This window comes from Magallana gigas, chromosome 2, assembly GCF_963853765.1.
Source record: "Magallana gigas chromosome 2, xbMagGiga1.1, whole genome shotgun sequence".
Lineage (NCBI taxonomy): Eukaryota > Metazoa > Mollusca > Bivalvia > Ostreida > Ostreidae > Magallana > Magallana gigas.
Genome location: NC_088854.1, coordinates 22,153,051 through 22,179,064, shown reverse-complemented (window position 1 = coordinate 22,179,064; position 26,014 = coordinate 22,153,051). Strand labels below are relative to the sequence as shown.

Here is a 26,014-nt window from a genome sequence, read left to right as displayed (position 1 = left end):
CGAAGGGCTGTTGTTTTGACGATTATGTCAATTTTTTTGTGGTATTACTTGTTCATGACATTCATATTCAGGACTAGGTATAACGTTTCTGCCAAATGCTTGACAAATATGTGCATCATATACGTTTGTGTGACTTTTTATTTATACACAATACGGTGTTCCATAATACATGAACTGGAATATGGGGTGTTTTAATCGAAAAGATATTAAATAATGATCTAAAGTGATTTAATGTATTACATTGTTTAAATCTAGTAGATGGGTGTGCATAAGAATCAAACGATTTATTATTATACAAGGAATAATTTCGAGCAATGCAACTATTACAAAAACGAAAGTTAAATAACATTTGACCTAGCCACTCCTTAGAAATTCAAAGTGACAGAAAAGAAGGAAGGCAAGAAGACACAAACAAGTTCTCTCTTCTGTCTGTCTGTCTGCCTGTCTGCTATGATTTATCTATCTGGGATTTATTGTTTATGTGGTTCGTTATTTATTTTTTATGCATTTTGTGTATGTTATTTTGTTAAAAAGGTACCATAAATATTCACATGACATGTAGGTAGATATTAGGTTAATCTGAGGTACATATACATAGAGGACTTTAATTGTTAATAAGACACGGCTAGATAAGATATTAATTGTGCTTCATCTAATCATGAAATGTGTGCAAAGCATGCTTAAACCATAGCATACGCCATCATTCGATTTTTATCTCATCTGAGACGAAGGCTCAAGTGGTTGTGGTAAACTTTTCACATTTTCATCTTCTTCTCCAAAACAACTGAACCAACTTCAACCAAACTTGGCACTAAGCATTATAGAGTGAAGAGGATTTAGGTTTATTCAAATGAAAAGTCACGCCCTCCTTAAAGGGAGGATAATTAAGAACTATTGAAAATTCGTTGGTATTTTTCAAAATCTTCCTCTAAAAAGCCTTTTGACCACAAAACTCGTGTAGAAGCATTCTCAGGTACTGTAGATTCAAGCTTATTCATATCATGATCTCCTGGGGTAGGGTGGGGCTACAATGAGGGATCAAATTTTATTTTACATAGGAATGCTTGGAAACATTCTCCAGAATTGGAGAGTCAAGTTTGTTCACATCACAAGCCCTAGCGATTGGGTAGAGTTACACTGGTGGAACCAATTTTTTTCATATAGGAATACATGTAGAAAATCTTTAAAATCTTCTTAAAACCCTTAAAACCAACCGGCTAAATAAAACTTAAACTTGTGTGGAAGCATTCTTAGGTACTGTAGATTTTATTTTGCTCATATTATCTCAGGGGAAGTGTTGGGCCGCAAAAGGGGTCAAATTTTAACATAGGAATACATAGAAAAAATCTTTTAAAATCATCTTAAAACCCAATTGGACAGAAAAACTAAAACTAATGTAGAAGCATCCTCGAGAAGCGTAGATTCAATTTTTGTTTCAAGTATGATCCGACAGGGTAGGATGGGGCTACAATTTTCATACTGGAATATAAAGAGAAAACTCTTATAAAAATCTTCCTAAAAAATTAATTGGTCAGAAAATCTGTAATTCGTATTGAAGCATCCTCAGTGTAGATTCAAGTTTTTACGTATCATGACCCCAATCGGTTGATTGGATCAGATTTTTGAATAGGAATACATCGAGAAATTTTTTTAAAAATCTTTGTAAAAACCAATTGGATAGAATAGCTGAAACTTGAGTGGAATAATCCTCAAGAAGAGTAAATTCAAGCTTGATCAAATCTTGATCTCCCATGGGTAGGGTGGGAGTAGAGTCGGTGGTGGAATTTTCATATTGGAATAGCAAATGAATATATAACAAAAAAATGAAAATATAACAAACGGAGCTTAATGATTAACTTAAGAAAATGTGGAGAAATATTTGGAAATCATTATAAACAAGATAGAGAATACTTTATAAATTGTCTAGATACTTATGTTTGATAGTCTAAAGACTGTCCAAAGCTTTTTTGATTAGTTTTGGCTATTGTTGCTCCGGTGAGGAATGTGGCCTCTGGGCTCTTGTTTAAAAAATTGCATTCTAGGGCTGACATCAAGTTTTTATCAGGTATTAGTTAGCAGTTCATCCTATCTCAAGACAGCTCCGAGTTCTTTGTTCAGATAATCCAGAAATCTTTTTAAATCTGGGGGTTTTTTCGTTTAGTTTAGAGAAAAAGTCCAAAAGATACACTAGTCTGAAAAAATCAAATACAAGATATGGATACTGAACTAAAACAAATGATGATTGCAAGTGGACTGGAAGAAAAAGCTTCTACACCTTTCATTCACAGAAAAGGTAAAAAAGACAAAAACGACAACCAACGAGAAGGAATGATAGTCATTGCAGCGGTTAATTTAGGAACAAGGTATTCAAGTTTTGCTTATACATTCAGAGACGAACTCGATAAAGTAAGAGAGCCAAGCGTACCTTGCAGTGTCATTTATAAACAGTGGACAAACGGTAGTGATGCCGGATTTTTCTCCAACAAAACCCCCACTTGCCTCCTTTTAAATCCAGCAGGAAATTTTGATTCGTTTGGATATCCAGCAGAAGAAAAGTACAGTGCATTGATGAACGATAATGTTCATAATGGATGGAAATTTTTTAAACACTTCAAGACGATTCTTCTAAACGAAAAGGTAGACAGGATTATACTCATATATTATCATAAATGACATCGTATAAATTTATTTCAATACAGTATAGTAAAATAAGAAAAGGATAGAAACAATGGAACACATTTAATAGTCAATCATCATCTTAAACTTTATCAGCTAAAAACTTTTATAATTTTAAGAAACATTCCATACATATATAGAGAAAAAATCATACCATTTACAGAACCTTTCAAAGGACATGATGATACCGGACGACCAGAACATTATGTTTAAGGCCATTGACGTTTTTGCTTTTAGCCTAAAATTTATTAAAGATGAGCTGAGAAAAGATTTACAGGAGACTGGCTACGACATAGAGGAAAGTGAAATTCAATGGGTTATAACTATACCAGCCATATTAAACCATAGGTCAAGGCAGTTCATAAGGGTGGCGGCAGAGAAGGTACTTCACTATTGCATTTGTTAATTTTATGGGTACTAGTAATATACCATGTACTCAATCTGACCTCTATTTATGTTTAGTATACATTTTTTCAATTAAATGTATCATTGCTTTTCTGATTTTGCAGAAAATGATAATTGATATCATAAATATGCAATGTTACAATTTTCAAAAATATGTAAGTAAATTAACAATTTCTGTGTGCAACACGCAAAACAATGCAAAACATTGTTTGCAGACCAGTTAAGTTAAGTCGTGGCCCTAGCTCTTCATTCTTTTTTTTAAACTAAACTCACACTTTGTCTTTTTCAAAGGCTTCCCAACGTAAGACTTAATTATTTTTGTTCCGTATCTTTTCTCTATTTAAAATTTTTAATTATAACAATTTTATGCATTCGATTTCTTTTAAAACGTCTCGATCAAGATAATGTTTTTCTTTGATGTGATAGAAAATCATCCTCTTAGAAATACAATATCAATGTTTTGACGACGTCACTCCCGGTCACAAGATATCGTAGACTCTTTTTTGTTAAAAAAGTGTTTGTATTTTGTCGGTATTACTTCTCCTATCACATTTATAAATATAATAAAAGCTCAAGTTATAAGAAAAAAGGATTTAATGAGATAAGTTGTGCATGGCTGTTCCAGACATCATAGTCTTGTAAATATAAAGAAACCGACCCATGGGATGATGAGATTTCAATCCCTTTCTTCTTTATCAGCATTATTTATTGTCGAATAATTCAGACAACATTACAATTCGTCTAAAGTTTGACGGAAGACTTTTTTGTTCCATGCAACGGGAGAGTATCATGATGATCATTATTCTAAATCGTATTAGATTTAATTAATTCTTTAAAAATGATAATTATTTTAAAAAATTCATTTTGATCAGTACATATTTTTATAGATTTACCGTCATTTTTTTGTCATAACTTTTGAAAACATATCAATACCAAAAATGGTAGAATGTGATGTCTGAATGAATGATTTTGTTATTAGGCTGGTATGACTCGGAATCAGTTAGAATTTGCGTTAGAATCAGAGGCAGCTGTAGTGTATGTCAAGGAGTTCATGGCGGCTAAACAGAAGGTAAAGGCTGATGAGCAGGTACTTGTACCTTTCCCAGCTGGAACACGATTCATGGTTCTGGATCTTGGAGGTAAGTTTGTGAATCTTAAAGTTTGATCGGCATAAGTATCGCTTCATATACTTACAATAAAATATGTAGTCAATACTATTCACGTTTATATTATATTAGATTAAATTGGATTTTTTATCACCATATAACTTCTACGTAGGTTGGACAACTGACGTAAGTGTAAAAGAAGTGCTCGCCGACAGAACATTGAAAGAACTGCATAGAGCCTCTGAGAATGGCCTGGGAGGGGACTCAATCAATGTACGATTTTTTCAGTATTTTGAGAAGGTCTTTGGAAGCAAAGTAATAACAAGATTTAAGAATGAAACAAAATACAAAGCACCCCTGTATGATTTAGAAACAGACATTGAATTTAGGAAAAGGAACCTTGACTTTGATTGCAGTGGGTATATGAAGATCGATATACCGCCATGTTTGATTGATATCTTCGAAGAGATTGAAGGGATAGATGTTGAGGAACACATAAAAACTTGTCAGGGGTTTAGTTTGAAGAGAGGTAAGCTCTTTGTTCATCAGTCGAAGGTCACTGACATTTTCAAACCTTCTATTTCAAGCCTCGTAGAGCTCATACGTAGAACAATAGCACAGGAACATGTCAAGAAAATAAGCGACATTATAATGGTGGGTGGATTTTCTCAGTGTCATATCGTCCACAAAACTATTAAGAATTTATTTGAACACGAAAACGTTAACGTTATTGTTCCCGACAACCCGGAATATGCAGTTTTGCAAGGAGCCATAATGTATCGCTATTGGCCAGAAGTAGTGCGCACGCGCAGATCCCCTTACACTTACGGAACCCGTCTTTTAAGACTTTGGCTCGATGGTGACGATGAGAGTAAAAAGGTCAGGAGGGGTAAATCGGAGGAGATATTTTGTGGAGATCATTTTGAAAAATTTGTCTCTCTAAATGACGAGTTCGAAACTGGACAAACAGCAACGCTTGAGGTGTATCCAGTAGAGGCTGACACGACAGAGATGGCTATTGATGTTTATACCTCAAATAAGTCTGATCCAAGGTACACAACAGACAACGGTTGTGAAAAACTAGGGCGTCTAGTCGTCCATTTGCCGGATACAACCAAAGGTCTTGATCGACGAGCAGATGTGACTATGACCATTGGAAGCACCGAGATAGTGGTACAGGGCAAAATGATGCCAGACGGAACCCCCACCAAAGTTGTGCTTGATATGCTAAGTGCAAAGTAGATGTGCACCTGGCTTCATGCGTTTCATAATCCTCTATATGATCCTTCTCCAATATATTGAATATATGTTCATCTTTATAGTACCCTATGTACACTGTATTGAAAATATGTAACGATTGTTTTCTTGTATACTTGCATAATAACATATAGATATTTTGAAAATGATACAGACGATGTTATACTAGTACAGTGCAGTGTTCCAGTGACTGCTGTTTCAATTTTTTTCCCCTTGAATTTTAGTATTCGTCATAATTGATACTTCGGACACAGGATTTGATCACATGACCGACCAAGTTCATTTCCCGATGAACTTTTTAACTTGCTGTTTAAAGATTTTTAAGGTTTGAAAGAATTATGAAATCACGGTTTCTTAAAAATAGATAATATTAGTTAGTTACATTGATTTAGATGCATGATGTTGTTTGATTGCTGTTTTGAATTACATTTATTACATGTAGGGGTTTACGAAAGAAAAAAAGCATGTTAAGTAATTTATTTTTAAGATATTTGTTCTAGAGAGAAAAAATAGACAGTGTGTCATATATTCTAAAAATATGTCCAAAATAAGTCAAATTTGGTCATCATCATTTTATTATTCGGTATAGACTCTCTCCACCAATTTTTATTGTTGTCATTCATGGTAAGAAAAAAATATTTAAAGAATTCTTTTAAAAAATAATTTTGCTGTTACGTACATGTACATGTATTTGATACCGGAATAATTTGATTTCGGATGATAACTTTGTGATAATTAAATGAGATTATTGTCAGAAAAGTAATTTATTCAGCATCATATAAATACTTTCTGAAGTTTTCAATTACATTAAATATTGATTTCATGTAAATGATTGAAATGAAGACAATAATCATTAGTAGTTTATTTTTTAAGATATGCCTACTATGAGTCAATAATAATAGTGATTTTATTGAAAGGGTTGATTGGTAGTGGCCATTTTAAGCTATCATATTAATACATCTTCATTAAGAAAACATTAGTTTAAAGAATTCAGAAACTGCTAAAGTTTTAAGCTAACATATTTGATTTTTTCTTTTTTACACAATGTTAGTTATGGCCAATATTTTCATATGTCAAAGTATAAGGTAGATCTGATGGTAATTTGTTGACTACTCATCCTCCCTACTGGTCGTCGTTTTGGTACCACATGTCTTAGCTGTTCAATTGCGTATTGAGCAAAAAGTGTTCCTGATTGACCATATTTTTGCAAATGTTAACCAATTTTTGTGGATTGTTATATATGTTCCTCCTTACTTTTTGATGTCTTTCATACATTATTTGGGAGATTATAAAATTTATATTTGTTATGATACAGAGTGTTAGTAGTGGCAATGTCTTGAAACTGACAAATGACAATAGATATTCACTACCTCACTGCTGTTCAAATTATATCTATTTTATATGAATATATTGTTATCTTTTCCATGCATGTTAACCGTGTGCAAATAAATAAAAAGCTTTTCACCAATATCATTGTAACAAATAATTTAATGTTTCATCCTGATCTTTTTAGTCCTTCTTACAGATGTTGTCTGATTGACATCATTTTCTTTGGAAATAGTAGTTCCTGCAACCATAGATTACCAGTTTTTAAAATGTTGGTAGGTATAAAGAATGCAGCTGCAATTTCTCAACATTTTTCTGGCTCGGTCTCACGCGAAAAAACTTTCTCCCAAAACTGACATGATTTTTGGGAGTTGATTTTAATCAACTCTCCTATGCAGTTACTCTGGCAAACCGAAAGTGAAACAGTGTTTGGACCTAAGCACAAATCATCACCGCTGACAAGACTTAGTTCTCGAAAATAATAGAAAAATTCGATGTAATGTATGCTGAAGCATTGTTTTTCAAGGAAACTTATCTATAAACACTTTGAAAATTGTCAGATTTTATATAATACGAACAATATAGATATTTTTGTAGTCTCATGTGTTCCTACGCCATAGTGTAATAAAGTCTCGTTCAACCAGACGCTTGGCTGTCTCCGTAAATCTCCGACAAGCAGAGAGGCTGTCTTGCTTGTCGGAGATTAACGGACACAGCAGAGCGTCTGGTTGAACGAGACTAGAGTTCGATATCAATAGTGGTTGGATCCATACGATATTTAGAATTGTTTCGATTTCTAATACATAGTTTGAAATCTATCTTTAAATAATATGTTTTACGGTGCGACCGTTGGGGCGAGCACAGCATGTGATCAAACAATGAATTATAATAAATTAATAAAATAAAATTAACAACTTGAAATTTGAATGCCCAAAAATAAAACATACCTATTTTTCAGTAAATTTTCATTATTCATAGTTTATAAGATTTGTTATAATTTATTTATTTATATGTAGAACAATAGTTTAATCTCAGATACAATGTTGTTAAATAATAAAGATTTTAATATATAAATATTCATTGCACTGCATCTCCTCTTTTAAAGTGATTGTGATTATGATTGATTGATTGATTCCCCCCCCCCTTTTTTTGCAGTAGACATTTTTTCTTAAACTTACATATAAAACTTGACTCATCATAGAGCCCCCCCCCCCATGCTAAATTTTTTTTTCATTTTTGTCAATTTATACATAGAAAATCGACTTACCATGGATTTGCCCCTGCACTTAAAAAAAAAAAAATTAATGTTTAATTTTATTTTTAATTTACGCTTAAAAATATTTGCTTATCATGTTAAAAGAACATGGTGTTGTCCCCCCCCCCCCCCCCCGCATGTAATAAATGGAAGTGAAAATAAAGAAACCATTGAACTGCTAAAGAGCTGAAGGATTAGAATTTTCATGATTTATTTTTCTTTTTGCTTGCAAAGATTTTTTGGATGAGGCTGCCATCCACCCACCCACCCCCTTTAAAAAAAAGCGCTGCTACGTATAACGTTACGTTTCAGGAAATTACCGTAATTATAGTGAATAAAATATTTGTGAGCATTCATCCAAATTAGTGCAATTTACAACTGTTTCCTGTATCTGAAGAAATGTCCTTATTCGTCAGCTGTTCTTTATCTTAGCCTTTGCAAGATTTTAAGAGGATTTTGGTCATTTCAGCAGATTTACAATAACTTCAATTAGAGTAATTTCCCCTTATCAGTGCTTATTGTGACGTCAAAGCTGACGTTGGTTAAGTGTCGTCTTTCTCTTTAAAACTCCCCTGAGAAATAAAAGTATGCGAAGTATACTGTTTTATTTACTTAAAAAGCATGATGTTCTTAAAATTACACATCTTATAAGCTTTTCAAAGGTTTTACTTTGATTCTCGGGAGAACGTGATGTTGGAACGTGAGGTTGGAAACCATTGGTACTATGAATTGTGGGTCAAAATTTACTGACTCCGAAAAAAATATATCGGATCAATGTGTAAACGTTTGTGACGTCACACGATTATTTTTGATTGAAAGTGTACTGAGGTGAACTTTAGAGGTAACATTGACTGTATGTCGCTTACATCGTTATTGTTTTTACTGTCTAAATTTGTCTTGCTGATTCTCGTGAGAGTGTGAAGTGATAAAAATTGCCATGATTACAGGGAACTACTGGGACGATTAAAACGATGCATTACTGGTCCGATTTACTGACGCCAAAAAAATCCGTTGAATGAATGTGCAACTAGTCCAAATTTTCTATTCACACACGCCTTGCCGGTAGAGCTCGCTTCGCGCCGGCGCTGCGCGCTGGCGAGCTGCGCTCGCTATTACACAACATGATTCATATGGGGTTTCTCGAAATTCTTGTCGGAAAAGTGTAAAAATTCATAATTATAATAAAAAAGTGCGTAATTCAAATACAGACTAGAAACTAATTGCCATGCAAGATTAGTTGATTTTAAAATAAATGATAATCAATAAAATCAACTCACCTCAGTACTTCGGTACTTTGATTCTTAAATTGTATTAGTGTATCCTGTATTGACTGTTGTAATCGAAAGTCAGGTTTTCGAAAATCGGTATGAATGTGTTGCCCAGATAATTTGTGGATAAGGTATGCTTTGAAATCGGACAAAGCAAACACTTCGTAAAGAGAAAAACAAAAGAGCAAAAACTTGGTTTTCCAAAAAAAAATAATTTGGACTTTTGAGGTGAAGATGTACTAACTATGATAATGGAAAGCGCCGAGATAGTGGTACAGTGTAAAATGATGCCAGACGCAATCAAATTCAATTGTAAAATTAACAGAAGGTTTAACTTGCACAGAGTTTATAACAAATACAGCCCACTTGAACTTCTTTCTTTAAGAGCATTAATATGGCCAACCTTTTTTTACCGCATTCAAATTTAAAGAGCAAATATCTTAAGTTGTAATGCGAATTCTGAAAAAGAATAAAATTAATTATCTGAAAACTAAAACAATATAAAGTATTCTGATCTAAATTTGACTAAAACAATCAAAGGGGTTTTTTTTAAGTCGAAGAAGGTTTCTATTGGTTTTTAAATTATCTTGAGTCGAAAGTGGGACACATATGGTGTTAATTTATGACCTCAACTTTAGATCCTCTTACATAATTAATCATAAAGAAACGTGATTTCATATTTAATTTAAGAAAAAAATCAAAGAAACAATGTGTGCCATCTGAAAATTACAATGCAACAACCGAGGCTTCGAACAATGCACAGACGATCAATCGTTTAAACTTCCGAGGGACACGGATCGCTGGGTCAAATAGCTGTACTAAATGATCGTTATGAAACGAAAGTAAAACGCTAAGGTATGTAATATTTGTGAATTATGTATTCCCATGTGTACTTTTTTTTTACTTATAACTATGAAAACATAAAATATAGTACAACTAGATACATCTTTCTAATGCATCATAAGGTCTCTACAATTTAAGTGACTGGTATTGAACTGATATTTATCCAGAAGGGCGTTTTGTCGAATGTATTTTGTATTATAAAATTGACTGAGGAAGGTCATTAAACAAGAAAAAGAGTTTAAACAGAAATCATTCGTTTATTAGTTATTGAAAAATTGTTCTTAAAAAGAGACACTTTAATTATTTTACATGTAAATTCCTTATGTTCGTGACTTGTTGGTTTCGCTTTCATATCAAATGAATGTTTAACTATTTGCTTCCTGTTTGTATTCACTTGATAAAATATCTGAATATGAACATTTGAATAGCATTGTTATGATTTTAACTTTTGATCTTAGATTCATGGTATTTTTTTCACAAAACCTATTGTTTTGATCACAGATAATGTTTAAGATTTTGAATTGCATATCGCTAAAACAAAACAACAAATGCTAAAGATGATAGCTTTGTCTAAATATGTACACTTTTACAGTTTGGGACTCACATTTTTTTTTATTTTCTTATGTTTCAGTGAACTGAGATGTAAGTGTGTTGCAACGTTTGTATCACCTGTTTAGAAGAATGGCTAGAAGTTTATCTAACACAGGCCGTTCAGACAGACTTGTAATAGCTGCCATAGATTTAGGAACAACATACTCAGGATATGCCTATACATTCAAACATGAACTTGAGAGGGAGCGCTCAGCAAAAGATATGTGTAAAGTCCTTTCAAATAACTGGCAGTCAGGCAGTTCGGCCGGACTGATCTCACACAAAACTCCTACTAGTTTGCTCCTTACCAAAGATGGCGAGTTCGACTCGTTTGGATATAAAGCAGAGAAGAATTATATGGATCTCGTGAACGGAAACAAACATATTGGCTGGCGTTTCTATCGAAAATTCAAGATGTTACTGCACAAAAATGACGTGAGTACTATTTGAGATTAAAACTTGAAGCAGAATAGTTTTTTTGGAATTTAGCTACGATGAATATGTCTCTTTTGTATGAATTTGCAACGTACATGATAAACTTGAAAACCTTCTCGTACTTGAATAATTTTAAAAAAGGATGTCTTTACATTGAGGAAGGAATCTTCTCGTTATCAAACATATTCATGAAATTTTGACACAGTCAAACGGATCATGTCATTTCGCATAAAGGTCAGGTCAAGGTCACTACATTTTTCCTCAACGTAAAGGATGATAAAAATAAATGTAGTTCTTTGCAGTTACGTAGACATCTGTTTAAGTCTATTCTTCACTGAAATGATAGAATATCAGAATGTCTATCAGCTTATACTACTAAATTGGAATAAATATTGAACCTAAAATTGATATTGTTTAGCCCGCGTTTCCTCTAATTTTCTTAAATTTTGACGATATTTTGATTTTTTTTATGCTTCCAATATTAAAATATTTCTGATTTTAAAGTACTATGAAGACTTTATATATAGATATAAATTGACAGAAAAGCTGTTATATTGACCATTTAATAGGAAAGAAAAACTGATATGAGTAATTTTTTTTTACACAAATCAATGTATATAATGGGCGCTTTAAAAAGCTTTTAAAAATGCAATTTGACAGGCAAATCATATTTTAAAAACATATTCTGAAACCCAAGTATCATATTATTATTTCACATTAGTTAAAAAATCCAACATTAATGTTTTTGTTTTAAAAATGCTAAAACAGACTCATTAATCAATTCTGAATTGCGAAACATGTGATATTTTCTTACGCCAACATTCCGCCAAAAATATAGTCCTTGTTAGATTATAAAAATGATTACTATTTCTATGCCAAGTTGTATGATAGTAAAAAAGAAAGAAAAATGTACTATCTTAATTTCCTTTCATCTTGATTTGATTAACATGAATCAATCAAATTTATGTTTGACAAGTCGAAAACCATAAAAGACTCCTTCCTTAAGATGTTATTAAAATATCTCTATAGTTGGTCTTTGGATTTTTTTATGTTGTATCATACAAGAGTGGAATGTTTCCTTCGAAATACATGAACTAGCATATCAATGTTGTTTTAAATTCAATCTTTTGTACATATGTAGGTTTTAAACAAAAACACAACAATTAAAGACGACCAAGGAAATTCATATCTAGCTTTGGAAATTTTTGCGCACAGTATACGTTTTCTCAAAACTGAACTGATTCAAGCACTTCACCGAGAAAACGTTCAACCGATTTTTGTTGAAACAGATATACAGTGGGTCATTACCATACCTGCAATCTGGGATCCGAAGTCCAAAGACTTCATGAGGGTCGCTGCAGAGGAGGTTTGTGGATATTGCTGTATAATAAAAATAACCATTGCTCATAAATTGTAATATTTATTTATTTTTTCAATGGATAAACAATTTTCGATATTCTTTTCTGCCATGACGTACTTCATGTAGGTCACCCATTTGTAACAAATCTTAAGTTCTTATTCATAATGTAAAGAGGGAAAAGCAAATTCAATACCTGGATAAACTGCAATTTCAACCGCTCATTATTGCTATCATAAAAAGGCATAGTCGCTATTTTTATTTTTATTTCTTGAGATTTATTTTTTGTGTGAGATAGTTTATAAATTATAAAAAAAAAACAAATTTAGATGTGATTGTCTTCGATGATCAATCGATAATTCGAGGTGTGCAGGACCATTGACTACAATAATATATACAAATGCATCGTATGAACCAGTTAGATAAAAATTTCAATATAAATTTCATTTTTTTTTAAAGATACACATGTATAATTATATTAATGTCTTGCTTTATTTATTGCTATGTGATGACCATAATGTCTTGTTAAAATTTAGGGGGGGGGGGGGAGTATTAAGACAATGTCAGTAGTCATCCACAGACTGTAAACAGTTATTTATTGATATATAGCGCAATAATTGAATTATGTATAATACTTCAATATTTAGTTTTATTCCAAATATGAAATTTTCTTAGAAAGAAAGTTATCTTTCAATCAACAAAATACCGTACAGGAATATTTATTGATAAGATCTTTTAAACTTCATAAGTACAATTTTTAGTTTAATTATGTAGGCGGGTATAGAAAGAGACCGACTGGAGTTTGCATTAGAACCAGAGGCGGCCTCCGTCTATGTTAAAGAGATGCTTGTCACCAGAACCACGACTGATAACGAAGCAGAAATAGTACCATTTGAGGCTGGAACTCAATACATGGTATTAGACCTCGGAGGTAAGTTTTCATATAATTTTAGTGCATGTTAATTTTTTTTTCATCAGCTAAAAATACGTTCAAGTGATCATGAAACTCCTTGCAATCACTACATCATGTTGCCACGAAATACATGTAATTTATCACGTTCGCAAGAAAATCTCAAAAGCTTAAAGAAAAGATGCACTTCGGTATATGTTACAATAACGAAGCCTTCAAACTTTATGGAGATGCGACTCAAGCTCAGTAACCACGAAGTCCAGTACTTTTTCACCAATCTATACTTAGTCTACTATATTAAAATAATAGACTCGATTTTTTTTTAGCTTAAATACCGAGAAATCGGATGAATACTGTCTTTTGTTTTATATATTTTAAATATCGTTGGTACTTGAAGATTACCAATTTATTTTTATTTTTTCCTCAATCAAGCTTTGCCAATTAGTAATCAAAGAAAATTCCTTTCAAAAATCCGGAAATCATCTGAATTTTTTGGATTTTACAATCTTGCGCATGCGCATTAGATTTACGCTAAATCACGGGAGGCTCTTTAGTTTATGTTTCCAAAATATGACATTTGTATGGATAAACTCAGAAACGATATTACAAATACGTGTTAGTGTAAATTTTCATTGAAAATTTGTCATATATTCATCAAAGGAAATACGGGAGATAACTCTAACTCAGTGCATTTAATATGAAAAATCCCGAGAGTTCCGAATGTCAACATGGTGTGTAAATTCAAAGTGAGGAAAAAAGTTGGTGAAAAGTGTTGAATTCTTCATTAGTATGAATTTAATTTTTAGATGAAAGATATTTACAGCCTCAAAATTGTTTTTTTGTGAATAATTTGACTGTTATTTTCAATGCAGCTTCATTAATTTTCTCCAAAATCGTTCCGGAGCGATTCTGCAACTTTTTGCTACATTAATACGGGTGTACATATTGGAGGCGTTTTAACTGTGGTGAAGGCCCGTCCGAAGATTTTCTAACTAAGCAGAGTGTAGTGAAATTAATAGCATTAGTGGAGGCTTAAAGCTTGGTTATGAAAGTATGTCAACAATACGGAGTGTTGATGTATCTATTTCGCAAATGTCCGATATCAAGTTATATGCCAACCCGTGCACGTACGGGTCAAAGTCTAGTAGTTTATCAATAAGCGTGATCGTACAGTTAAAATTACATCAACTAAAAACAGCCCAAATCAAAGAATCTGCTAAACATCATCTTACATGGGTATATAAAACGTTTTACTTATGATGGACAGTCCTGACTAGTTCGGCCCATCAACGATGATCATGAGTGAACATTTAGTGTTCAAATTTCAGAGTTATATTTTATTTCTAAATAAAGTAACAAAATTGTCAGAACTGTCAGAAATGATATTGTGATGCAGGTTTTCAGTCTCCGACTCCGAGTCTCTGAGTCCCCCACCTGGGTATGATGCATCGCTTACGCAAAATACATTCATTCATACATGGCTTAAATGTTACAAAGGTTAAATAGCATTACAGGACCAACTTGCAATATCAGGGCCTTTATTGCGGACACAGGATGCCAAATATGACAATTTGTTGATAACTTGTTTATATATTTTCAGTTTGGATTTTACTGTGCCAGAATTATTAACCTCATTTAGGACTTAGAGTATTTGGATGCAGGCTTTGAGTGTCCCGCCATATTATGACGCATCGCTTGCGTGCAATATTGAAATATCATATATAAAAGTATACATGAACAGAATGAACTCTGTGACTCTTGTAGCGCTGCGTAGTATTCCTAAATGATGCTATGAAACCACGGGCATAATAATATACAAATTGAGAGTTTATAAAAAAGTGTCATATTTGGCGATTCTGTGTCTGCATCGATAGCTCTGGTAATCTATATTGAGTCATATATTGCATATTCTATATAACCTTAGTAACCTTTCAAACCATTAACTCATTACCACAATTCATTGCGCAGTACGTAGTTATACATAAGTATCATAGCAGGCTTGGGGTAATGCTAAATGTAATGGTAATGCATTGCAATGCATTACATGTTTTCAAAGTAATGCTAGTAATGTGTAATGCCTCAAAATTAGCATTACAAGTAATGCTAATGTAATGCATTACTTTCCAAAATCTAGTGTAATGCTGGCATTACATGGCATTACTTTGCATTACTATGCATTTTTATGCATGTTCACTTTAAAAAAAAATGTGATGAATAAAGGAATAGTTGAAATTGAATTTGATTAAATTTATTTTTAAAGAAGAAAGAAATAATTCTAATTGAGAAAAAAATATTTTAATTGTACATGTTTTATTAAAAAAGTTTTTTTTTTAAATTCTTTTTTGAATTGTTTATATTACTAAAGGTAACATCACAAGTTCATAACATTTTTAAGAGTGTTGTTATTAAGAGTTTTTAATTATTTAAACAATTTACTCCAATTAGTTTGCACTTCAATAAGAAATGTGTCAACAACACACTATGCCCCCAGGATAATCTAAGTATCAAAACAATCTATTGTTTTAAGAAGTGCTAAACACCCCAATCCCCTTACCTTCGCTATGTCACGATAGAATAGGAGACAGACATGCACCTTTAAAAGCAAAATGAATGCACTGTCCAACCATGATGAAAATCAATATTACTTCCAATATTATAACCTATTTGAAAATAATCTTACTTATTTTCTCTCTCTTTCTCGCTCTGTCTCTCTCTCTTGTATATTAATTACACTGTACATTAGTTTAGACTGATAGAATTTCGAAAATACAAGATTTATGTATTTAATCTATTATTGCACTTAATATATCCTAAGATAAAGATCGTCAAACAGTATTTTCCAGTCCAAGCTTAATTGACTGCTCCTGCAAAACATTTATTTAGTATAGCCCGGAAGATGGATGCATTTAAAAGATGAACCCTTTGAAACTTCGATCATAAAGTGCAACAGCAATCTTTTGTCTTAAAGTGTCCTCCGGAAAAAGAAATACGATTAAAATATATTAAGAAATATAACTGGGAAAAATCATCTGTTTATAAATTAATAAAATTAAGTGTCCAAAATTATAAAGATTTGTGTAATCTGGGGATATATATCTATATTTAGCTTTTAAAAACCGCAACATTATTTCATAAATTGTTTTTTGTTACGCATGTTATCCTGTGTCTCTATTTCATATCTGATATTGTATCATGCCAAATGTCTATAATATTATTTTACTTATGTAATATGTTGTTCATATTGCCACAATATGATTATATATTGAGCAAATAAAGAATGACTCTTGTTTATTCATTGAATTTGAACCTGATACTGAGCATGAAGCTGTAGATATGTTAAAGAGTGTTGTATATTTGAAACATTTGCAAAAACTCTTTATTAGCTTTACTTTTAAAAATAAAAGTAATGGTAATGGTAATGCATTACTTTACCTATGTAATGGTAATGTAATGCATTACTTCAAGAAAATCAAGTAATGGTAATGGTAATTTAATGCCCAAATTCATGAAGTAATGATAATGTAATGCATTACTTTACAATGTAATTCGCCCCAAGCCTGTATCATAGTGACCAATATGTAATACTAGCAATTCAAGGTCATAGCATGGTTATCTGTTTACAATAATATCTTTTTAATAGGTGGAACGATAGATGTTGTCGTTAAAGAAGTTCGAGAAGACCGAACGCTTCGTGAACTTCATCATGCTTTTGGAAATGGTTTAGGTGGCGAGTCTGTAAATAAACGATTTATTGAATATTTTGAAAATGCATTTGGTATTAAACTAATGACGGAATTCAGGACAAACAATGCCTACAGGGGACTTTGGCTTGACTTTGAAACCGAAATTGAAAAACAAAAAAGAAACTTTGCTTCTGGCGGTATAGAGCAGTTGAAATTAAATATCTCATCCAAATTTCTTGAATTGTTTGAAAATTCTTGTGGCAAAAGTCTTTCGGATCATTGCACCTCTATTGAACATCTATCCAGCAGGAGGGATAAACTAAACATGCACAAGGATTTGATCGTTAAACTGTTTCAGCCATCTATTGATAGCATCATACAGTTCATGAGGGATGTTTTCGACAAAAAGCACTTGGTTGGTGTTTCGGACATCATAATGGTTGGTGGATTCTCGCAATGCAAACTGATTACCGATAAAGTCAAAGAAACATTCAGGGGTTTAAATATTGTTATTCCTCACGATGCTGACCTTGCGGTGTTGAAGGGCGCGGTCATTTATAGGCACTGGCCAGAGGTGATTTACTCTCGTCGTGCGCCTTTCTCTCTCGGAGCAAGGTTCAACCGAATTTGGCTCGACGGAGATGATGTCAGTAAACAGTTTAGGAATACTGACGGCGAGAAGATGTGTATGGATTACTTTAGTAAGTTCGTAACAAAAGACGAGGAGTTCGCTACCAAAGACAAGGCGACTCTTGAGGTATATCCAATTTGTGCAGATACGACTGTTGTGCCTGTGGAAATATTCAAATCAGATGAAGAGAACCCTAGATACACAACAGATCCGTCCTGTAAGAGTATGGGGAACCCATTTAACGTTGACATGTCGGACTTAAGAGGCGGCATGGAACGGAAGGTACACGTGACTCTGACCATGGGAAGTACAGAAATAAGGGTGGAAGGACAACAGATTCCGAATGGTGAGGTCAAGAAAATTCAGCTAAATCTGCTAAAGGACTGAAAAATCCGGCCACAATCTTCACATAGGCAACTTCAAATTGTTAATTCCTTATGTCTACCCCGTACTGTATATGTTTTAAATACATGTACTAGATGTTATGTACTACACATGTATATCATAATCGATTTCAATCATATCATATATATGATTATACATATTAATATTATGATTAACACGTATTCTCATTTTATTACATATACTAACAAATACACTGTATGTAAGTTTTAATTGACAACTAAGTTTTCGCTAATCTGATCTTCTTGTTTATTTTTTTCTTTTAAAATTTTGTTTACTAATATCTTATTATACGATGGCTTAAAATGACACCTTACAAAAGCTAAAACTACAAAATACCAATCATATTGTCACCACATACCCTTGCAGTTGAGACTGATTATTTTAATTAAATCACCAGGAATCAGAGGATTTTTTCTTAATTGTAAGATGAATTTCAATTTATCTTGATGCTTCCGTTGTGTGATTTTTTTTCGCCAAAAAAATCTTATTTGAGAAATAAAAGGCATAGTGTTCAAACCTCTGCATCTTTTCAGTTCAGAAAATTGACGAGGGTTGGACGGAAATTATTGAGACATTTACTCTTACTCCCTTGTGAAAAAAGATAAATCAATGAAATTTCACCAGAACATAAACCAGGATGTCTTTTATTGATGTGAAAATTTTGAAGTTAATGACATCATTTGTTCTTTCCTGGTAAACTAACAAACATGCCTACATCCAATGACCCGACACAATCACAAACTCATCGCAACGTCATTTTAACGTTTTTTCTTCGTTCTATGTTATAAACACCTTACAAACGAACGGAAAACGTAAACTATTCTTCATTTTACATCTTTTCTTTTTATTCTAAAATGGCAACAGTTACTAATATTTTCCATTCATGATTTTTGTAAAAAAAAAAAATCGAGTTATTTCTTCCAAAAAGTTAACTTACTGTGAAACTTCTCTTACAATTTCTTAGAACTGTTAAAATCATGATCAGTTTGTGTGAAAAAAGTACTTGATATTTTGTCCCTTTATTTTCATTCTAGTTAAACAATCAGTTAAAGAAACCCGATTATCTGAAGTTTTTGACCTTTTTCCATCGTATAATTTATATATTTAAGCAATTTCTTGGCCAAAAAAGGTCTTCTTTCGAGGTTCACACCAATTTTATGTATATTCGCTGCGCCGCCTTGACGTCAAAATTCAATAAACCGTCTCAGTCAGATTTCGATTGCTTTGTTAATATTTAAGTATATATACTCTCTTCGTATTTCAACTCGAACACTAGTAAAACTTAAAGTTAGTCACAATAAATAACAAAATGAACATAAATAATTTGATTCCTTTTATCAAGAATTGAAATTAACTGGAAAGTATGAATATCATTGTTTACAATTAAGAATTGGTAGTTTAACGTACATATGTTGTCCACCCTCCCGTTCCATGTGTGTCTGTGTTTGAAATCTATTATGAGTTGTTTCAAATGAATAAAAAATGACTGAATTTTAATATCCTTTGAGAACAATTCTGGGCTGCATTTTACAAAAGAACTTAAGACAAAGTCGAAATTATTTACAGTCTAATAAAATGATCTTTAAAAAACATAACTGACATAAAACTATTTGTTTACAAATATTTCATTTCCCATAATTTCATTTTCCAGCCATAAGAATAAATCATTGATTAGTCTGTTATTAATAAGCATTCATTATTTTGGTCGTAAGTCTTAAGTTCTTTTGTAAAACGCAGCCCTGTTCTGCATTTGAACTCTTTTATATAACACTGAATTTAAATTCTGCCCGCTGAGGCGCTGATTAGACTTAAAATCGGAAAATTTAACCAAAGAGTAAATATCAGAAGGTCGCGATCGGAAATTAAAACTATGCTCATTTTTTACGACACAATTTCAAGTGATAAAGATCAGGAGTTTGAAGAAAGAGAATGAAGCCTTTATGCCAATGCCTATAAAATGATTCGGCAATGACGGCCTAGATTACATTACAGCTGGGGCATTGACCAGGATACTGTACAACCTGGATGTTGGTAAGGTAACTGTACAGCACACGTGTTGATCGGGTAACTGAATAGTCTGGGTGTTGATCGGGTTACTGTATATCACATGTGTTGATCGGGTAACTGTACTTTGTACAACCTTAGTGTTGATTGGGTAACTGAACAGCCTTAGTGTTGTTCGGGTTTTTAACCAGACTGGGTAACTCTAAACTACATATGTCAGCTTAAGTGTAAACAACACATGCTAGGTAACTTTACAACCTAAGTGTTGATCGGGTAACTGTAAACCATTGTCCTTGATCGGGTTACTGTACACTACAAGTGTTCATCGGGTAACTGTACACCACATGTGTTGACCGGGTAACTGTACACAACACCACGTGCACATGTGTTGATTGGGTACGTAACCCCAGAACTGAACAACGTCCGGGATATACATAGGGTTTAAAAATGTGAACAACCAGTATTTATATATCCATGTACATCAAACATTTTTTTTTAAATAATATATGTGCATTCCATACGAAAGATAATGATAATCTCTACAGCTACATGTACTCACATATTCCTTTTAGGGAACTCTTACAGAAAACGCGTTTTCACCTGCCTACCTCTACCTAGTCCGAAATATCTGACGTTTTTCTGGCTTTTTTAACGATTTTGATATTTACTTGCGGGAAGTAAATATCAAATCGTTAAAAAAGCCAGAAAAACGTCAGATATTTCGGACTAACCTTTACCTAAAGACACTCTGTAGTCTGTTAATTTTAACTGACTGTTCTTTTTTTTAATCTTATCATTCAACATGGTGACCATAGCTCTCAGTGTTGTGTATGGCACGCCAAACTCACAAAAATGAGCTAAACATAGTTTCACAGTTGATAAACTAGGTTTAAACTTACTACTAAGGTTTATATTAAAATGCGAATTTTTTAACGTCAGTTTTCGGATAAGTCTGTCTCCACGTTTAAAAACGATGCCACGTGCCTGCGTTTACTATGTTTACAGACGTGGAATATATATTAATTATACTATTAGATTTTGTTTTCGTAGATAAATGAGTTGGGTAATCATATTTCATCGGGTTCGTTATTTTGTATATTTCACTTTATTTTCGTTTTTACTTTTTCCAATGTTATGTTTTGCGTTGTTATCGTTTTTACCTGTGTACGGTTTGTAACAAACAAGATATTGTATGAGGAGCTGTGAGTATGGTAAGCAAACTTGACTTAGAAAGCATAACTAATGTTGTTTTATAACTTGATATCGATGAAATTGAAATACATTGTCACACCCCTTCATTGAACAACTGTAGGACCTAATTTAATCCGTAAATATCTCAATATGCACGCGAGTCATGTACTGATATCTTCAACGTGATTCAGATACGTGCCAATGTATTCTTCAGTACCATACAGTCATCCTGAGTATATATCTATATTCATATAAATGTAAGGTGGAAAATTATGTGAAGTAGTATCAGGGACGTATATATACGTCTCTGGTAGTATATTGATATATCATTATGATTTCTCTAGACTTAGTTTTATCGAATATTCATGACTGTAAATCCCAATGGAGAAGATTCCAATCACATCGCAGCCAGGTAGCGAAGCACTTCCATCAGGATTAAAAGACCTAGAATCACTTGAGGAAATCACCGTCCATCAACACTTGGAGGATGGAGACAGTATGTAATGGATCTTTCAAAAAATTGAAACTCAGTGCTATCTTAAATGTCACCAAATAAAGTGAATTCAGCATCCAAAACAGAGAGTAACATGCAGTAGAAAAGTAAAAACATATAGTGAAGATAAGTACCTGTAGATTAATTTGATAAAAATCCAAACTTTTTGTAGTGTGTTTCCAAAGACCAAGTCGATACAGTGTGTATGGGAAAGAAGATGATTCTATTTTATATGCCCAAGAAGGTAAATGAAACAAAAAAAACCACAAAAGATAAATTACTATTGATTTTTGGATTAGTCCTCATTTTTTATGTAATTTATTAAGTAAAATATTGCTTCCTGGTTTGCAAGTGATTTGAAGATCAGATATTCTAATTTGAAACATTGCAATTCTGTAACAGTAACAATTATAGTTTAACAATTATAAAATTTCATTTAGTTTCAGAATGTTATGCACGGCAGTGTTTAGGTGCAATGAGAGCCTTTGTTCTGAAGTTCAGCAATCAGGAGGGTCAGGACCTGATTCGGCTGCGGCGTCCCCTGCGGTGTCCTTGCGGTGTTTGCTGGTGGTGGTGCTGCTGTGTGCAGGAACTTAGTATAGAGAGTCCGCCTGGGCAGGAGATCGGGGTCATCATGGAGGAGTGAGTGGCATCATGCCTTGGGGCCATAAAAATTAGCCCAGGACCATAAAACTTTGATGATACATTTATCACTTTTATTATCTCAGCCTCCTTTATTAAAAGGGATAAATGCATGTAGCTAAAAGTTAGTACCCATAAAACTTATCTTCATTACAATAGACATGCTTAGTTTTGATAAGTCTCACTTCTGCAAAAGGAATGAGAGTGTAAAGTGAGATTGAGATCAAAAGGAGTATCTTAAAAATGAAGTTAGAATAACAAAAAAATATCTACAAATTCTATCTGTATTTTGAAATTTCATTTAAAATCATGGTCTATAAAGTAAGGTTTAACTCAAATTAAAAATCAAACTAAGTTTTTGTATCTTTAAAGTATCTTTATATCACTGTCTCTTTTTCAGACGTTGCTGTTGCCCTGTGTACAAAATCATAGACGAAAACGAATCTGTGGTCTTCAGAATCGGATTTTCCTGCTGTTTGTGCAAGCTTTGCTCAGATGTTGTCATTCCTGTATGTTTATTCTGTCTGCATTTTAACTGCAATGAATGAATTAGAAATAACTGTGAAATGATATCCTTACATTGAGTGTATTGTGTTTTTACTTGTAGATCTATGATGGGAGAGGGGAACAACTGCTGGCAGAAATCAAGAAATCCTCAGCCGGTGACTGGGGTGATTACTGTGGATCTCACAATGATTTTATCATATCATGTGAGTTTCATTGAATTTTAGACCTGATTTTTTATAGAGTGAATGGACACAAGTTACTTTATGGGAAAGTGAGGGTTTTATATGAATTTCACTTTGAAATACCTTTCCCTTTTTTTTCAAGAAACCTTATTTGCAGGAAAGATTAGGGGTAAAAACAGACATTTAAATCATCAGTGTTAAACTTGTGTACATGAGCTATTCTGAATCAAAATGCATTCCACTTTTTACCTATATGAAGTATTATGAACACTGATTGTTGTTGTGTTTCAATTATAACAAGTAGAACTTGGCTGACTTTTAGCATTTATAAGCATCTTATTGCAAATAAAGAGAGATAACTCCTAACAAATTGAGAGGCAAGTTTTATTCATAAATCTGTTTCATAATTTTCTTTCAGATCTTCAGCCGCTGAGGGTACAAGACAAAATTCTTCTCCTGGGTGCCTCGTTTTTAATCGACTTCAACTTCTTTGAAAAACAGCAGCGTTCTTGCTGCTAGCTCTACTTGGCATTTTGTGTCTGTATTTCATGTTATTAAGCCCTAAGGTAATCAGAGAAGGTCCTCTTGTTTTAATTAAAATACAATTAATTTTCAGTTTAGTTTTATGGGACAAAATCAAGGTCCCAGTCTTGTTATTATATATGTTTTTTTCACATATGATTGAAGAAGAAATCATCATATTATATATTTATATATTTTGTTTATAAATTTTCTATATATTGATTTTATACTGATTTGATATTCACATGTATTTTTCTGTTACTTATTATTATTTTACACCTTCTATGTTTTCAATATAGTTGATTAATTTTACTTTTATTAAAGAAATATTCGGATACTTTGTGAATTATTCTAAATATATCTCTAGAAATCTCAATGATGGTGCAAAGTCAAGCTTAATTGCACTACCCCGTCCTCTCAAGAGGTCCTTGGCTTTAGACTGTCCATGTTGTGCGCAATCTTCATTAAGGACTACAAAACAATGATTTCATGTGCAAAAACACAGGCGCCATGTTATAGGAGTGAACAATAAGAGGCCCATGGGCCACATTACTCACCTTAGCGACAAGAGCCATGATAAAAAATCTGCTTTATGGAGTCATACAAAATATCTGAACAATGTAGTAAAATAGATCATGTATAAAAAAAAAATTCCAAATTTTCAGTCATTTGCTTAACATTGAGCCTCTTTTGTAACTGGGTGATTTCATAGTCATTAAAAAATTGAGCATGGAAGTTCTCAAGAAGATCCAGAGGATCAACTATTCATATTAATTGATATAAACCTACATCAAACTTTGAACCCCTAGTGCTGCCCCTGAATTGTCCAGTGTAACAATTCAGAATCAGCAAATCTCAGGATGCTTACATATTATTTATACCATATAATATAACATTTGAGTTTTTGAGAATGATCAAATTTATTTCCTATGAAAAATTTCACCTTGCCCCACTGTGGCCTCATTCAACCCCCGGAGATCATGATTTTTAACAAACTTGAATCTTTACTACACTACCTTAGAATGCATATGTGTCTACAGAAGTCACATCTTTTCTAGCCAATTGTTTTTGAAAAAAGGATTTTTTTGGTAGATTTTTCTCTATTATGACAAAATTAGACCCTTCCCCATTGTTGCTCAACCCTACAGTACCCACGAGAATCATAATTTGTACAAACTTGAATCTACAATACCTGAGGATGCTTAAACACGAGTTAAAGCTTTTCTGAATTGGACCAGTGGTTCTGGAAGAGAAGATGGAAATGAGAAAAGTTACGACAACGACGCCCACGTCGACGACGACATACAACGGACAAATTTTGACCAGAAAAGCTCACTTGGGCCTTTGGCTCAGGTTAGCTAAACAAAGTAATATATTTCTACTAAATCAAGACAAACGAAATTAAATAAATAAAATTTAATAATTAATAAAAATAAACTGTTTGGAATTCTAATTCGGAATTTATCGAGAGTTTTATCTCTGAATGCCATTTGAAAAGCTTTGAAATACTAGTGCATATTTGTGATCTTCTCTCAGTTTTTTATATGTGGTTAATTCTTTAAGACTTGAATGATATGCGTGTGAATTTGCAATGTTGCAACTCATCGTGTTTAGTCATTCGGAATTAGTTCAAAACGACCCTACTTGTCTGCTTCTGAAATTGTGAATCGTAAATTGTGAATCCGTGATAAATCATCATACATGCAAAACTTTCACATGAAAACAGAGGGTTATTGTGGCCAATGCTCTCGTCGTGTTGGATATTGAAAATACACAGTCGTGACGGCATGAATTAGTAATGCATCAGTAGACAGCATTCCTTTGTTTACAGGTAGATGTACCTTTCTTTTTATGAGAATAATTATGAAAATACCTGCGATCAACGCCAGGTATAACCGTTTAAATGCGTCTTTTAATGCAAATCGAGTCCTTGATAAAAAAAAAACACATGAAAGTTTTCTGGGGTTCTGGTAGTATATTATGTCAATCAAAGTTATGAAAATCGACGGCTCGGTTTTTGTAATTGTTGGAATATCTAGAATCCATAGACATCAATATTGAATGCTTCTCGGTATAAAGCTTTCAGTTGTGTGTTTTTGTATGTGAGGTCATATAAAGAGATATATATATATATATATATATATACACACACACACACACACACACACACACACACTACATGTTGATGTACATTGAAGTGCACATTCACGCACACGCGCCCGCAAACACACACACACACAAACACACACAAAATTAAGTTAATAAAAGAAAAATACATGTACACATCCACAATTTTCTTTGATCAAAGTAATTAAGCAATTTGGG

General features: G+C 32.9%; 3 protein-coding genes across 5 annotated transcripts; all 3 read left to right on the top strand.

The window, feature by feature from the left end:
• Positions 1 to 340: 340 nt before the first annotated feature.
• LOC136272849 (heat shock 70 kDa protein 12A-like) lies at positions 341 to 7,340 on the top strand. 3 transcript variants are annotated; one of them, XM_066075618.1, is made up of 6 exons: positions 341 to 484; positions 2,162 to 2,637; positions 2,840 to 3,058; positions 4,061 to 4,220; positions 4,360 to 4,460; positions 5,669 to 7,340. In XM_066075618.1, the coding sequence occupies exons 2-6, from the start codon at positions 2,215 to 2,217 to the stop codon at positions 5,678 to 5,680; spliced, it is 915 nt and encodes a 304-aa protein (XP_065931690.1). In that variant the 5' UTR covers positions 341 to 484; positions 2,162 to 2,214; the 3' UTR covers positions 5,681 to 7,340. The 3 variants fall into 3 exon arrangements, with proteins under 3 accessions (XP_065931690.1, XP_065931688.1, XP_065931689.1); XM_066075616.1 differs by having other exon boundaries at positions 4,360 to 7,340; XM_066075617.1 differs by having other exon boundaries at positions 364 to 484; positions 2,289 to 2,637; positions 4,360 to 7,340.
• A 2,648-nt stretch (positions 7,341 to 9,988) lies between these two features.
• LOC105343919 (heat shock 70 kDa protein 12A) lies at positions 9,989 to 18,664 on the top strand. Its single transcript, XM_011451436.4, has 5 exons — positions 9,989 to 10,148; positions 10,768 to 11,162; positions 12,304 to 12,528; positions 13,294 to 13,450; positions 17,070 to 18,664. The coding sequence occupies exons 2-5, from the start codon at positions 10,818 to 10,820 to the stop codon at positions 18,128 to 18,130; spliced, it is 1,788 nt and encodes a 595-aa protein (XP_011449738.3). The 5' UTR covers positions 9,989 to 10,148; positions 10,768 to 10,817; the 3' UTR covers positions 18,131 to 18,664.
• Positions 18,665 to 21,225: 2,561 nt separating this feature from the next.
• Positions 21,226 to 23,737, top strand: LOC105343918 (phospholipid scramblase 1). The gene is made up of 7 exons (XM_011451435.4): positions 21,226 to 21,363; positions 21,688 to 21,839; positions 22,009 to 22,080; positions 22,277 to 22,478; positions 22,879 to 22,987; positions 23,086 to 23,188; positions 23,586 to 23,737. Exons 2-7 carry the CDS (start codon positions 21,725 to 21,727, stop codon positions 23,684 to 23,686), a joined length of 702 nt encoding a protein of 233 aa, XP_011449737.3. The 5' UTR covers positions 21,226 to 21,363; positions 21,688 to 21,724; the 3' UTR covers positions 23,687 to 23,737.
• Positions 23,738 to 26,014: the final 2,277 nt, after the last annotated feature.

Bases quoted from the DNA above. Each gene is read 5' to 3' on its own strand.
- LOC136272849 (XM_066075616.1), top strand. From the start codon at position 2,215: ATGGATACTGAACTAAAACAAATGATGATTGCAAGTGGACTGGAAGAA. The intron at 3,059-4,060 runs GTACTTCACTAT...TTTTGTTATTAG, and splicing joins TAAGGGTGGCGGCAGAGAAG to GCTGGTATGACTCGGAATCA. The intron at 4,221-4,359 runs GTAAGTTTGTGA...ACTTCTACGTAG, and splicing joins CATGGTTCTGGATCTTGGAG to GTTGGACAACTGACGTAAGT.
- LOC105343919 (XM_011451436.4), top strand. From the start codon at position 10,818: ATGGCTAGAAGTTTATCTAACACAGGCCGTTCAGACAGACTTGTAATA. The intron at 12,529-13,293 runs GTTTGTGGATAT...TTAATTATGTAG, and splicing joins TGAGGGTCGCTGCAGAGGAG to GCGGGTATAGAAAGAGACCG. The intron at 13,451-17,069 runs GTAAGTTTTCAT...TCTTTTTAATAG, and splicing joins CATGGTATTAGACCTCGGAG to GTGGAACGATAGATGTTGTC.
- LOC105343918 (XM_011451435.4), top strand. From the start codon at position 21,725: ATGGAGAAGATTCCAATCACATCGCAGCCAGGTAGCGAAGCACTTCCA. The intron at 22,479-22,878 runs GTGAGTGGCATC...TCTCTTTTTCAG, and splicing joins ATCGGGGTCATCATGGAGGA to ACGTTGCTGTTGCCCTGTGT. The intron at 23,189-23,585 runs GTGAGTTTCATT...ATTTTCTTTCAG, and splicing joins CAATGATTTTATCATATCAT to ATCTTCAGCCGCTGAGGGTA.